The 16,980-nt window shown below is 33.6% G+C and overlaps 1 protein-coding gene across 1 annotated transcript in view; it reads right to left on the bottom strand.

Moving 5' to 3' along the window:
* Window positions 1-16,980, bottom strand: part of LEKR1 (leucine, glutamate and lysine rich 1) — a 291,545-nt gene that overhangs the window by 243,964 nt on the left and 30,601 nt on the right. The window contains exon 7 of the mRNA XM_060099982.1: window positions 11,696-11,910. Within this exon, the coding sequence (XP_059955965.1) occupies window positions 11,696-11,910 (215 nt within the window). The remainder of the gene's footprint in view (window positions 1-11,695; window positions 11,911-16,980) is intronic.

Raw genomic sequence — 16,980 nt, 5'->3', positions numbered from 1 at the left:
ACTTTCCTATATACCATGAACGTATGGAATTCGAAATTAAAACTCATTACCATTTACATTAGTGCCTCCCAAAAATGTAGGTATAAATGTACAAACTCTAATGAAATATGTATAAGAACTATATGAGAAAAACTATAAACTTCATATGGACAAAAACAAAGAAGAACTAAATAAATGAAGAGATATTCCATGTTTGTGCATAGTTAAGATTCAATATTGTCAAGACATCAATTCTTCCCAACTTGATCTATAGATTTAATTCAATCCCAAACAAAAATCTCAATAAGTTATTTTGTGGATATGGACAAACAAATTCTGAAGTTTATATGGAGAGGCAAAAGACCCAGAATAGACAACTCAATATTGAAGGAAAAGAACAAAGTTGAAGGACTGATACTGCCTGGCTTCAAGACTTACTATAAGGCTACAATATTCAAGATACTGTGATTTTGGTGGAAGACATATAGATTAATGGAACAGAACAGAGTCCAGAAATAAAACCAAATAAATATGGTCAACTGATCTTTGACAAAGGAGCAAAGGCAATGCAATGGAGCAAAGATATGTGGAGATGGAAACAACTAGACAACATCTACATGCAAAGAAAAAAAAAAGCATCTAGACATAGGTCATACACACTTCACAAAAATTAACTCAGAGGAATCATAGACCTAATGTAAAATACAAAACTGTAAAACTCCTTTAAGATAACATAGGAGAAAACCTAGATGACCTTGGGGACAGCAGTGACTTTTTAGATACAACACCAAAGGCAAGATTCATGAAAGAAACAATAAGCAGGACTTCATTAAATTTTAAAACTTCTGCTCTACAAAAGAGAATGTCAAGAGAAATGGAAGACAAGCCACATACTGGGAGAAAATGTTTGCAAAAGACATCTGATAAAAGACTATTATTCAAAATATACAAAGAACTTCTAAAACTCAACAGTAAGAAAACAAACTATCTGATTTAAAATGGACAAAAGACCTGAACGAACACCTCAGCAAGGAAGATATACAGATAACAAGCATATTAAAAGATGTTCAACCTTATATGTCATCAAGGAAATGTAAATTAAAACAACGAGATACTACTACACACCTATTAGAATGGCCAAAATCCAAAACACCAACAACACCAAAGCGTGGTGAGAATTTGGTAACAGGAACTCTCTATCATTGCTGCAGGGAGCACAAAATGAGAGAGCCACTTTGGAAGACAATTTGGTAGATTCTCACAAATTATACATACTTCTACTACATGATTCAGCAATCACACTCTTTGGTATTTACCCAAAGGAGCTGAAAATATGTGTTCACACAAAAACTTGCACATAGATATTTACAGCAGCTTTATTCATAACTGCCAAAACTGGGAAGCAACCCAGGTGTCCTTCAGTTGGTGAGTAGATAAATAAACTGAGGTTCATCCACAGAATGGGATATTATTCAGTGCTAAAAACAAACGAGCTATCAAGCCATGAAAAGACGTGGAGTAAATTTAAATGCATATTACTAACTGAAAGAAGCTAATCTGAAAAAGCTACACACTATATGATTCCAACCATATGACATTCTGGAAAAGGCAAAACTATGGAGACAACAAATAGAACATTGATTTTCCATCCTTAGAGGGGAGGGAGGGACAAACAGGCAGAACAGAACACAGAGGATTTCTAGGGCAGCGTATCTATACTGTATAATACTACAATGGTAGATACATGGCATTACACATTTGTCAAAACCCATAGAATGTACAGCGCCAAGAGTGAACCCAAATGTAAGCTATGGATTTGGGGTGATAATGATGTGCCAAGGTAGGTTCATTGACTATAACAAATGTTTCACTGTGATGTGGGATGTATACAGTGGGGGGAGTTGTAGGTGTGTAGGGGCAGCAGGTATATGGGAACTCTCTGTACATTCCACTAGATTTTGCTGTGAACCTAAACTGCTCTAAAAATTAAAGTTTATTGATTTTTTAAGTCAGTTACCAAAGGGAAGAGGGGAGGGAGAGGGGCAAATTACAGTTATGGGATTAAGAGATACAAACTACTATGTATAAAATAGATAAGCAACAAAGAATACAGCACAGGGAATTATAGCCATTATCTTGTAATAACTTTGAATGGAGTATAACCCATAAAAATACTGAATCACTATGCTGTACATCTGAAATTAATATAATATTATAAATCAAGTATACTTCAATTAAAAAGCCAGTATAAAACATTTTTGAAGTGTAAGGTTACAAAATATAATTTTAAAAATCAAGTGTTAGAAACGGGCATCATTAGAAAATCTACAAACAGCAAATGCTAGAAAGGGTGTGGAAAAAAGGGAACCCTCTTGCACCGTTGGTGGGAATGTAAACTGATACAGCCACTGTGGAGAACAGTATGGAGGTTCCTTAAAAAACAAAAAATAGAACTACCATATGACCCAGCAATCCCACTCCTGAGCAAATACCCAGAGAAAAACATAATTCAAAAAGACACATGCACCCCAATGTTCACTGCAGCACTATTTACAATAGCCAGGTCATGGAAGCAACCTAAATGCCCATCACCAGACGAATGGATAAAGAAGATGTGGTACATATATACAATGGAATATTACTCAGCCATAAAAAGGAGCAAAATTGGGTCACTTGTAGAGACGTGGATGAACCTAGAGACTGTCATACAGAGTGAAGTTAAGTCAGAAAGAGGAAAACAAATATCGTATATTAATGCATATATGTGGAATCTAGAAAAATGGTAGAGATGAACCAGTTTGCAAGGTAGACATAGAGACACAGATGTAGAGAACAAACGTATGGACACCAAAGGGGGAAAGCAGGGGGAGAGTGTGGGTGGGATGAATTGGGAGATTGGGATTGACATATATACACTAATACGTATAAAATAGATAACTAATAAGAACCTGCTGTATAAAAATAAATAAATAAAAATTTTTTTAAAATCAAGTGTTAGAAAAGTTAAAGTAGGTCAAGAAAAATATTCCATACTAAAACATATGTAATCCAAAAAGGGAGGTCTTAAAAATTCCATCAACCTAACCTTGAAATAGATAGAAATGGACAAACCCACATTCATTGTGGAAGATTTTAATATTCCCCTATGATTTGCCAAGTGAAATAGGCAAGAATAAGCAAAGACATACAGATTGTGAATAGCACAGTTAACTGGTGCACTTTAATGGATCTATTAAAAAGTTATATCCCTAATACAAAGAACATGCCTCATTTTCTTTCTTTTTTTTTACCTTATCAAAATAGGTAAGAAGTGGATTTATTTAGAGAGATAGACACTCCATAGACAGTGTGGACCATCTCAGAAGGCGAGAGGCCCCGAAACACGGGGTGGTTAGTTTTTAGGGACTGGGTAATTTCATAGGCTAATGAGTGTAAGGATTATTCCAACTATTTTGGGGAAGGGGAGGGAATTTCCAGGAATTGGGCCACTGCCCACTTTTTGGCCTTTTATGGTTAGCCTTAGAACTGTCATGGCACTGGTGGGTATGTTATTTAGCATGCTAAGGTATTACAAAGAGCATATAATGAGGCTCAAGGTTCACTGGAAGTTGAGTCTTCTGCCATCTTGGACCTAGTTGAGAACATGCCTCATTTTCAAGTAGTTATGGAGTAGTTCCAAAAACTCACTGTTTTTTAAACTCTCAGTAAGTTCTCCTAAATAAGTCACATTCTCTGTCCATGGTGGAATAAAAAATAGACATAAATAAAAAGATAGCAAAATTAAAAAGGTATCCACTTAGAAAACTTAAAAAATGTTCTTCCAAGAGTCTTAGATTAAAAAGGAAATAAAAACTGAACTCCCATCTTATTTAAAAGTAAATAAAAATAAAACACTATTAGCAAAACTTTGTTGTGAAAACTTATTACCACAAGGACACTTAACTTTAAATGTAACTACTAGGAAAAGAAACTGAAAAATTAGCCAAGGCTTTGGTGAGGTAACTAGTAAGAAAACTAGAAATTTTTTAAAGGATAATAAATACATAAAAATAAGAGTGTAAATTAATGAAATAGTAAAGACACAGATTTGATCAATTAAGCTAAAATCTGGTTCTTTGAAAAGGTCAATAAAATAGACAGATCTGTTTCTTTTCTTAGGGAAAAAAGTTTCCTCTCCCCTCTCTTTATCCTGTCTTTCTCTTAATCAACCACAAATAATCATCCCAAGAAAAGATAAAGGGGGTCGTAACAGATACAGAGGAAATTTTTTAAATAAAAGGATACCACATATTACTAACTAACAAGAAACTTGAAATGTAAGTGAAATACTTATTTTTCTAGGAAAATATCAATTTCTAAAATTGACTCAGGAAGAGGTAAAATCCACAAATAAACCAATAAGTACAGAGGACACAATGAGTCATCAAAATTCTACTTCCCAAAAAAGATACAGGCACACTCTTTATGAAGGATATCTGCCAAAGCTGCAAGGAACAGGCAGCTCATGTGTTATTCAACATGTCTGGTATACACAAAAGGTGAAAGGCTTCTTAACGTTTTTCAAGAGGCTAGTTTAAGCCAGTATTTATACTATAAAACAAGACCTCACCTGTGAATACGGATGCAAAACTCTATGTAAAACATTAGCAAATTAATCCAGCACCATATTAAATATAAATAATTTTCATAAAATTTCTCACACATAACTAGTAATATGGATAATTATTTTAGTGGTACAAAGACATTTTATTTTAATAATTATATCTTTATTTTTAACCTTCTATTTACGGCAAGTGATAATGTTTTCCCACTTACGTTTCTTACAGAAAATTTCCTTTAAACATATATATTAAATGGAGCATTTATGGAAAAATAGCTCATAGCTGTAAGCAAATGCATAAAATTTAGGGAACTCTGAAATACACACCATAATCCAAATGGCTTTATACCAAAAATGTAAGTATAGCTTAATATTAAAAAATATATTAGGAGAAAGTGATGTCAACACCATGGTAGAGTGAATATATAGGTAAGTGAAGATAAGATGTTACCTAAAAAAGGACTATTTTATTTATGAGACATTTTATACAAACTTCATGGTAACCATAAAACATAAATCTAGAGCAGAGACATGAAATATAAAAAAAGAGGTAACTGAGAAAAACAACATAGAAAACCACTAAACCAAAATGGCAGGCAGAATCACAAGGAAAAAGAAAACATGGAGAAATAGAGCAACCAGAAAACAAGATAAAATGGCAGTACTAAGTCTTCATCTATCAATAATCACCCTAAATGTAAATGGACTGAATTCACTAATCAAAAGACACAGAGTGGCTGGACTGATTAAAAAGCAAGACCTGGGCTTCCCTGGTGGCGCAGTGGTTGAGAATCCGCCTGCCAATGCAGGGGACATGGGTTTGTGCCCCAGTCCGGGAAGATCCCACATGCCGCATAGTGGCTCGGCCTGTGAGCCATGGTCGCTGAGCCTGCATGTACGGAGCCTGTGCTCCTCAATGGGAGAGGCCACAACAGTGAGAGGCCCGCATACCGCAAAAAAAAAAAGCAAGACCCAACTGTATGCTGCCTCCAAGAAACTCACCTCAGCTCTAAAGACAAACATGGGCTCAGAGTGAAAGAATAGAAGATGATACTCCAAGCAAATGGCAGCCAAAAGAAAGTGGGTATAGACGTACTCACATCAGACAAAACAGACTTCAAGCCAAAAAAGTTAACATGAGACAATAATGGACAGTATATAATGATAAAGGGATAATTCATCAAGAAGACATAACAGTTATTAATATATATGCACCTGATCTAGGAGCACCAAAATATATAAAACACTTATTAGCAGACCTAGAGGGAGAAACTGATAGCAACCCAGTAATAGTAGGGAACTTTAACACTCCGCTTACATCAATAAATAGATCATCTAGACAGAAAGTCAACAAAGAAACTCTGGCCTTATGTGAAACATTAGACCAGATGGATGTGATAGATTTGTACAGAAAATTCCATTCCAATGCAGTAGAATACACATTTTCTTTCAAGTGTGCACGAAACTTTCCGAAGAATAGACTATATTTTGGGACATAAAACAAGTCTCAATAAATTTAAAGACTGAAATCATATGAATCATCTTTCCCAATCACTATGGTATGAAAACAGAAATCAACTGCAAGAAGAAAGCTGGAAAAGTCACAAATATGTGAGGCTGAACAACATGGTACTTAACAACTATTGGTTCAATGAAGAAATGAAAGAAGAAATTAAAAATTACCTGAAGACAAATGAAAATAAGAATACAAAATACCAAAATCTATGGAATACAACAAAAGCAGTTCTAAGAGAGAAGTTTATAGCAATACAGGCTTACCTCAAGAAACAAGAAAAGTCTCAATGAAACAAGAACAATATTAAACAATCTAACCATACGTGTAAAGGAACTAGAAAAAGAAGAACAAATAAAGTCCGAAGTCAGTAGAAGGAAGAAAATAATAAAGATCAGAGAGGAAATAAATGAAATAGAGACTAAAAACACAATAGAAAAGATCAGTGAAACTAAGATCTGGTTCTTTGCAAAGATAAACAAAATTGACAAACCTTTAGCTAGACTAACTAAGAAAAAAGAGAGCGAGGAGGCTCTGTTAATAAAATCAATAAAATCAGAAACAAAAGAGAAGAAATAACAATGGATACCACAAAAATACAAAGGATTATAATAAAATATAATGAACAGCTATATGCCAAAATTTGGACAACCTAGAAATGGACAAATTCTTAGAATCATACAACTTTCCAAGACTGAGTCATGAAGAAATAGAAAATCTGAATAGACCAATCACTAGTACAGAGATGGAAACAGTAATCCAAAAGTTCCCATGAAACAAAAGTCCACCAGAAGATCAGAGGGCCTCACAGGTAAATTCTACTAAATATTCAAAGAAGATTTAATATCTATCCCTCTCAAACTACTCCAAAAAACTTGAAGGAAGACTTCCTAACTCATTTTTATGAGGCCAACATCACTGTGATACAAAAACCAGACAATGACCACACACACACACACACACACAAATTACAGGCCAATATCTCTGATGAACATAGATGCAAAAATTCTCAACAAAATATTAGATTAATAAAACAATAGATTAAAAGTATAATAACCTTGGTCAAGTGGGATTTATTCCAGGGATGCAGGGATGCTTCAACTTCCACAAATCAATCATTGTGATACATCACTATAGCAAAGTGAAGGATAAAAACCATGATCTCATCTCATAGATGCAGAAAAGGCATTTGACAAGATTCAACACCCATTTATGATAGAAACTCTCAATAAAGCTAGTATAGAAGGAATGTACCTCAACATAATAAAGGCCATATATGACAAACCCACAGCTAACATCATACCCAATGGTGAAAAACTGAAAACTATCCCCCTAAAATCACGAACAAGACAAGGATATGCACTCTCACCACTCTTATTCAACATAATACTGGAAGTTTTAACCAGAGCAATCGTGCAAGAAAAAATAAGTAAAAATCATCCAAATTGAAAAGGAAGAAGTAAAATTGTCACTGTTTGCAGATGATATGATTTTAGATATAGAAAACCCTACAGACTCCACAAAAAAACTATTAGAAATAATAAATGAGTAAAGTTCCAGGGTACAAAATCAACATACAAAAATTGGTTGGGTTTCTATACACTAATAATGAGTTAGCAGAAAGAGAAATTAAGAAAATTCTATTTACAACTGCATCAAAAAGAATAAAGCACCCAGAAATAAATTTAACCAAGGAGGTGAAAGACCTGAAAACTCTAAGACATTGTTGAAAGAAACTGAAGAAGACACAAATAAATGGAAAGATATTCCATGCTCATGGACTGAAAGAATTAACATTGTTAAAACGTCCATATTACCTAAAGCAATCTACCGATTCAACGCAATCCCCATCAAAGTCCCAAAGACATTGTTCACAGAAGTAAAACAAAAAATTCTAAAATGTATATGGAGGCACAAAAGACCCTAAATAGCCAAAGCAATCCTGAGGAAAAAAGAATAAAGCTGGAGGTATCACACTCCCTGATTTCAAACAATATTTCAAAGCCATAGTAATCAAAATAGCATGGTATTGACAGAAAAAGATACATAGACCAATGGAACAGAATTGAGAGCCCAGAAATAAATGCATGCATATAGGGACGATTAATTTACAACAAAGAAGATAGAAAAGCATTTGTTAAAATTCAATTCCTGATTAAAATATTAAGCTTAAGGATCTAGAAAAAAAGGGAAATTCCTTTGATAAAAGTCATCTTTAAGAAACCTACAGCCAACACCCAATTTAACATAGAAACACACTAGATGGGTTCACATTAAATCAGAAATAAGACAAAGATGCACTCTACAAGTTTACTGTTCAATGCTGTTCTAAGGGTCTAATCCAAGTTAACGAGACAAAAAGGACAGGGAGTGGGGAACTATTAGAAATTTAAAGGTAAGACAGTTACTATTTGCATATAATGTGATTGTCTTATATATGTGTACTTGTGTATATATAAAATGAATATATGTAATATATTCAAGAAAATCAACTGAAAAACAAATACAAGTAATAAAAGAATTCAGTAAGTGAGCTAGTTACAAAGTCAATATATGAAAATCAATAGCATTCAGAAAAATTTAAAAATCTAATGAACAAAAAGATCCCATCCTCAATAGCAAAAGTTACATGTCCAGGAATTAAACTAATATGGAATGTGCAAGAAAATTCTAAAATTTTATTGAGGCATTTAAACAAAGCCTGAATAAATGGGGGGAAAATACCATGTTCCAGGATAAAAAGACTGAAGATTATAAAGATGTCAATTCTTAATATGTCAAATTGCTCTAGAAAGCAAATGCAACTCCAATCTAAATCATAATATAGAATGTTTTATGGAATCTGATAAGCTGATTCTAATTCATCTAGAAAATATGTTAGAAAAGCCAGGATAACATGAAAAGCAAAACAAACAGTTGCCCTACAAAATATCAAAACATATAAAGCAAAAGTAGTTAAAAGTGTGTTGCTGACCCACTCCTATACACTGGATATTTGTGTCCCCCCAAAACTCTTAAGTTGAAATCTATTGCCCAATGTGATGATATTTGGAGGTGGGGCCTTTGGGAGGTGATTAGGTCCTAAGGATGAAGCTCTCATGAATGGGATTAGAATCCTTATAAAAGATACTCCAGAGAGCTCCCTTGCCTTCTCTGCCATATGAGGACACAGCAAGAAGACAGCTGTCTATGAACCAGGAAGGGGCTCTCACCAGTTAACAAATATGCTAGAACTTTGATCCTAGGCTTCCCAGCCTCCAGAACTGTGAGAAATAAATAATATTATTACAAGTCACCCAGTCTACTACTTTGTTATAGCAGCCTAAATGGACTAAGACACCCAGGGATAGATAATAGATCAATAGCATAAAACAGAGTCCAGAATAAGACTATAAGAGGTAGCATTTCAAATCAAGTGAGAAAGGATGAAGAATTTAAAGAATGATATTGGGACAATAAATAAATAAATAAATATTTATAAAACAACAAAAAAAAACCCATGAAATTATAAGATTAAAAGCCTTACCAAAACAACAACACTATAAAAGTTTTAAACTTATGTTGTTTTTCAACTTACTTGAATCTAGGTTAGCAAAAGCCAGAGTAAGTTTCTGTTGTTTGCAACCAAAAGGACTTGACACAGAACCCTTACCAGAATTTGGCATATTTTTAAAAAACTGATACAGAAAAAAATACAATAAACAATAAGATAAGCAACCATGAGAAAATATTAGCAATATGTAAGCAAAGTATGAGTCCATAGTCTATTAAAAACTCCTATATATAAACAAAAAATACAAATAATACTGTAGAAAATTGGACAATATATATGAACAAGTAATTCATTGATGAAATATAAATATCTAATAAACATATGAAAAAAAGTTCAACCTCACTAGCAATGAAGAAACAAATTAAATAACAATGAAGTAACATTTTTTCTGCTGAAGAAAAAAGTGAAAATTTGAGAAAAATTAAGAAGACTCCAGTATTAACAAGATGTAAGGAAATGACCACTTTATAAACTATTGGCCAAATATAAATTAACCCTATCTTCTCAAAGGACAATTTGGTATAATGTCCATCAAAATTTTAAATTGGTATTTACTTTCTTTTCAGCAATTCCACTTCTAGGAATTTATCCTATGGAAAACATATGTACACAAGAATATAAATAAAACTACTATGTGTAATCATAAATACTGGAATAATCTAAATGTTGAAAAGAGAAATGGTTAAGTAAATTATAGCATATTCTTAGTAAGGAAGACTTTGCAGCAGTTAAGAACAAGATAGATCTATATGCATTAACATGGAACAATTTCCAGTATATAAAATTAAGTGGCAAAAGTCACAGACCAATATATTTATTATATTACTTACATTAAAAATGAGTCTATTAAAAAATAGTTTTAAAACTACATGGTATATATAAACATTACATACATTTAAAGGATATATCTATAATAAAGTTTAAGGCAAAATGAGGATCTAGAAAGATATATACCAAACCATTAAAAGTGTTTTTTTATTTTTTTATCTCCAGTATGAAGAAAGCAATCAGAAGGATATAAAAGGACTTTCTTGCCTTTTCTTCTATATATCAATACTTCTTTTATTTCGTATGTTTATGTATTATTTATATAATATAATATATTATTCAAGAAAGTGGGAGTAACACCAAACAAAAGGATCTGACAGGCAAAAACCCTCCAAATTTAAAATTTTAAACTAAATATTTTAAATTTTTAATTTTTCCACTCAAACATTATTTAATACTTTACTATTCAGACTTGAAATTCAAGAAAATATAACAAAATTTTCTTAGCAAAGGACTAAGAATTGGCATTTAATGTAATTATTCAAATTTGTAATAAAATTTAATAGGAGTACTTAATCCTAAGAGATTTAAGAAAGTTTCTACTTTATAAGGACACGATTTCATTATATTCATTAGTTCATAGTTTACTAACATCAACTGTCAATATTTTAAATGGAGACATATTTATTCAAAGGAAAAGCCATGAAACAACAGCAAAAACGCTTTTGTAGAAGTGTTTGTATAAGCTCAGTGAGGTGTCTTTAGGCAGACTAACTTGCTGATTAGACTCAACAGCATTAGGAAACCAATCTTTAATTTTATTCCAGTTTCAGTGATTTAGAATCATGTGCCAATTTTAATGTTTTGGCCTCCTTTTCATAATATGAAAGCCTTATTTTATAAATCTAAATATTCAAGCACATTTAAAAACAAATGTTAGATATCAAAACTACCAAAATTCACCTGATTTTTGATAGACAAACCTTCCTAATGATAAAATTAAGATATATATCTGGGGAAAAGTTAAATCAACCCATCACAACTTATAGTTACTGAATCAATTGGTTTCTAATTATTGATAGAAATATACACCTCAAAGGAATGCTCAAATATATTTAAGAAGTATATTTAGTAATCAGTAATAATTAATAAACAAAGTCAAATGTATTAAGGTGTAAATTATACTTGATGCAGAGAAATTCTAGAAAAACAAAGTCAAGTCTATATTCTGTACTTTTCTTCCAAACTAAATAAATGACAGAAAAGAATAACATATTCTAACCTTTCCATTTTGGATTCATTGTCAATTTTGTACTGTGCAAAATCTTGGCTAAGAGACTGTAGCGTTTCTTGAAGGCTCTTTTCACGTTCTACACTTCCTTGATAAAATTTCATCTCTTTTTCCATCGCTTTCACTTTTTCTTCCATAGCCTTAAACTCATGAAGAATTAGATAGCTGACTCCACAGTACTTACAAACTTTTTCTTCAGGAGACATCTAGAAAATAGAACAGACATTTACTGAAATGATATTTTTTTAATTCTAAAACATAACGTTCAACTGAAGATGTTATTGTAACCATGTTGGTTAAATGAAGTAAATGTATACTGTGCTATGCCATGGAGTAATAATTGCAACACTGTATACATCTGGATAAAATTTCAAAAACTGGCATGATACCAACTGACACAAAATCTTGGAATTAGGATGGGGTTGTTCAGAGTAATAATTTCTCCATGGTATCTCTAAGAAAGATTTACTCTTGAAATATTCTCCATAAAATAAAACTAAAAATGATGAAAACATCTTCACAATTCTTATTTTAAGATGACTTTTCCACGATGTGGGAATAAATCACTGGCCTTTCACTGCCAACTGCACTGTGATCCTGGAGATGCTTCTTAGCATCTTCAGATCTCATTTCCCTAATTTATAAAAGTATGGCATTGGGCCAAATGAACTCTAAGTTCCTGTTCAGTTTTTTAACATTTTGAGATTTTTATAGAATTTAACATTCTGTCATAAAACCAGAAATAGGAGAAACACTTTGAACCTAATCTCTTCTGCCTAAATCAGATAGTACTTTTCCCCTCAGGTAGGTATGATTATACCTATTTTACACTTAAGGAAATGGGGACTACTGAAGTTAGATAACCAGCTGCTAAGTAGAGAACTGGGCATTAAAACCAAGTCTATTTTAAAATCAGCACTTATGCCTGTAACCATTTGTATCATATTTATCTACCATGTGAATGTCAGCTAACTCCTCTTACTTCCTTCAGATAAAATGCTTATATATCTTTGGCCAGATAGGGGCAGTGAAAAATGGAATTTTAGCAAAGTCAAGAGAGAGGTAATTCTTTTTTCTGTCTCAATTATATAAATATTCTTCAAGTAGCCTCTACTTGTCTCACTATTCACAACGATAGGACAAAGCTTTGTTAAATATTTGCTCCAGGGCACTAAAACTCTTAGATTATACAAGGAATGCTTACTCTTAATGCAACCTCCCTTAGGACTGTAGAAACTGCTCCTATAACTGAGTGATGCCACCATATCTGCCTATCAATGCCATCCACCATCTGCGCCTATCCATGCCATTATACAAGAGATGGTTGAAACAAACTAATGATAATTTTTGAGAGGGCAGACAGCGGAAGCAAGAAGAAGTACAATCCTGCAACCTGTGGAACAAAAACCACATTCACAGAAAGACAAGATGGAAAGGCAGAGGGATATGTACCACATGAAGGAACAAAATAAACCCCCAGTAAACAACTAAATGAAGTGGAGATAGGCAACCTTCCAGAAAAAGAATTCAGAATAATGATAGTGAAAATGATAAAAAACCTCGGAAAAAGAGTGGAGGCAAAGATCAAGAATATGCAAGAAATGTTGAGGAAAGAGCTAGAAGAATTAAAGAACAAACACCTAGAAGAATTAAAGAACAAAGAAACAAAGATAAACAATACAATAACTGAAATGAAAATACATGAGAAGGAATCAATAGCAGAATAACTGAGGCATAAGCACAGATAAGTGACCTGGAAGACAGAATGGTGGAATTCACTGCCACGGAACAGGATAAAGAAAAAAGAATGAAAAGAAATAAAGACAGCCTAACAGACCTCTGTGACAACAGTAAACGTAACAACATTCACATTATAGGGGTCCCAGAAGGAGAAGAGAGGGAGAAAGGACCCGAGAGAATATTTTATGAGATTATAGTCTAAAACTTCCCTAACATGGGAAAGGAAATAGCCACCGAAGTCCAGTAAGCGCAGAGAGTCCCAGGCAGGATAAACCCAAGGAGAAACATGCCGAGACACATAGTGATCAAACTGGCAAAAATTAAACACAAAGAAAAATTATTGAAAGCAACAAAGGAAAAATGACAAATAACATACAAGGGAACTCCCATAAGGTTAACAGCTGATTTCTCAGCAGAAACTCTACAAGCCAGAAGGGAGTGGCATGATATATTTAAAGTGATGAAAGGGAAGAACCTACAACCAAGATTACACTACCCAGCAAGGATCTCATTCAGATTCTACAGAGAAAATAAAAGCTTTACAGACAACTAAAAGCTAAGAGAATTCAGCACCAACAAACCAGCTCTACAACAAATGTTAAGAGAACTTCTCTAACCGGGAAACACAAGAGAAGAAAAGGACCTACAAAAACAAACCCAAACCAATTAAGAAAATGGTAATAGGAACATACATACCGATAATTACCTTAAATGTAAATGGATTACATGCTCCAATAAAAAGACACAGGCCTGGGCTTCCCTGGTGGTGCAGTGGTTGAGAGTCTGCCTGCCAAGGCAGGGAACATGGCTTCGTGCCCCGGTCCGGGAGGATCCCACATGCCGCAGAGCAGCTAGGCTCGTGAGCCATGGCCGCTGAGCCTGGGTATCCGGAGCCTGTGCTCCGCAATGGGAGAGACCACAAAAGTGAGAGGCCCACGTACCACAAAAAAAAAAAAAAAAAAAAAAAAAGACACAGGCTTGCTGAATGGATACAAAAACAAGATCCATATAAATGTTGTCTACAAGAGACCCACTTCAGACCTAGGGACACATACAGACTGAAAGTGAGGGGATGGAAAAAGACATTTCATGCAAATGGAAATCAAAAGAAAGCTAGAGTAGCAATACTCAACAGGTAAAATAGACTTTAAAATAAAGAATGTTATAAGAGACAAGGAAGGACACTACATAATAATCAAGGGATCAATCCAAGAAGAAGATATAACAATTATAAATATATATGCACCCAACATAGGAGCACCTCAATACATAAGGCAACTGCTAACAGCTAAAAAAGAGGAAATCGACAGTTCCACAATAATAGTGGGGGACTTTAACACCTCACTTACACCAATGGACAGATCGTCCAAACAGAAAATTAAGAAGGAAACATAAGCTTTAAATACACAACAGACCAGATAGATTTAATTGATATTTATAGGACATTCCATCCAAAATCAGCAGATTACACTTTCTTCTGAAGTGCACACAGAACATTCTCCAGGATAGATCACATCTTGGTCACAAATCAAGCCTCAGTAAATTTAAGAAAACTGAAATCATATCAAGCATCTTTTGTGACAACAGCGCTATGAGATTAGAAATCAATTACAGGGAAAAAAACATAAAAAACACAGACACATGAAGACTAAACAATATGGTACGAAATAACCAAGAGATCACTGAAAAAATCAAAGAGGAAATCAAAAAATACCTACAGACAAATGACAATGAAAACATGATGATCCAAAACCTATGGGATGCAGCAAAAGAAGCTCTAAGAGGGAAGTTGATAGCAATAAAAGCCTACCTCAAGGAACAAGAAAAATCTCAAATAAACAATCTAACCTTACACCTAAAGGAACTAGAGAAAGAAGAACAAACAAAACCCAAAGTTAGTAGAAGGAAAGAAATCATAAAGATCAGAGCAGAAATAAATGAAATAGAAACAAAGAAAACAATAGCAAAGATCAATAAAACTAAAAGCTGGTTCTTTGAGAAGATAAACAAAATTGATAAACCTTTAGCCAGACTCATCAAGAAAAAGAGGGAGAAGACTCAAATCAATAAACCTAGAAAAGAAAAAGGAGAAGTTACAACGGACACCGCAGAAATACAAAGCATCATAAGAGACAACTACAAGCAAGTCTATGCCAGTAAAATGTATAACCTGGAAGAAATGGACAAATTCTTAGGAAGGTATAACCTTCCAAGACAGAACCAGGAAGAAATATAAAATATGAACACATCAATCACAAGTAATGAAATTGAAACTGTGATTAAAAATCTACCAACAAAAAAAAAGAAAAAAAAATCTTCCAACAAACAAAAGTCCAGGATTGATGGCTTCACAGGTGAATTCTATCAAACATTTAGATAAAAGCTAAGACCCATTCTTCTCAAACTCTTCCTAAAAATTACAGAGGAAGGAACACTCCCAAGCTCATTCAAGAGGCCACCATCGCCCTGATACCAAAACCAGAAAAAGATACTACAAAAAAAGAAAATTACAGAACAATATCACTGATGAATATAGATGCAAAAATCCTCAACAGAATACTAGCAAACAGAATCCAACAACACATTAAAAGGATGATACACCATGATCAAGTGGGATTTATCCCAGGGATGCAAGGCTTCTTCAATATATGCAAATCAATCAATGTGATATACCAAATTAACAAATTGAAGAAGAAAAACCATATGATCATCTCAATAGATGCAGAAAAAGCTTTTCACAAAATTCAACACCCATTTATGATAAACACTCTCCAGAAAGCAGGCATAGAGGGAACCTACCTCAACATATTAAAGGCCATATATTACAAACCCACAGCAAACATCATTCTCAATGGTGGAAAAACTGAAAGCATTTCCTCTAAGATCAGGAAGAAGACAAGGATGTCCACTCTTGCCACTATTATTCAACATAGTTTTGGAAGTCCTAGCCACAGCAATCAGAGAAGAAAAAGAAATAAAAGGAATACAAATTGGAAAAGAAGAAGTAAAACTGTCACTGTTTGCAGATGACATGATACTATACATAGAGAATCCTAATGATGCCACCAGAAAACTACTAGAGCTAAGCAATGAATCTGGTAAATAGCAGGATACAAAATTAATGCACAGAAATCTCTTGCATTCCTATACGCTAATGATGAAAAATGTGAAAGAGAAATTAAGGAAACACTCCCATTTACCACTGCAACAAAAAGAATAAAATACCTAGGAATAAACCTACCTAGAGAGACAAAAGTCTTGTATGCAGAAAACTATAATACACTGATGAAAGAAATTAAAGACGATACAAATAAATGGAGATATATACCATGTTCTTGGATTGGAAGGATCAATATTGTCAAAATGACTATACTACCCAAAGCAATCTACAGATTCAATGCAATCCCTATCAAATTACCAATGGCAGTTTTTTTACAGAGCTAGAACAAAAAAATCTTAAAATTTGTATGTAGACACAGAAGACCCCAAATAGATGGGAAAAAACAGAGCAGGAGGAATCATGCTCCTGGACTTCA

Source organism: Mesoplodon densirostris, chromosome 5 (assembly GCF_025265405.1).
Source record: "Mesoplodon densirostris isolate mMesDen1 chromosome 5, mMesDen1 primary haplotype, whole genome shotgun sequence".
Lineage (NCBI taxonomy): Eukaryota > Metazoa > Chordata > Mammalia > Artiodactyla > Ziphiidae > Mesoplodon > Mesoplodon densirostris.
The sequence above is the reverse complement of the archived record's forward strand: the minus strand, read 5'-3'. Positions and strand labels throughout refer to the sequence as shown.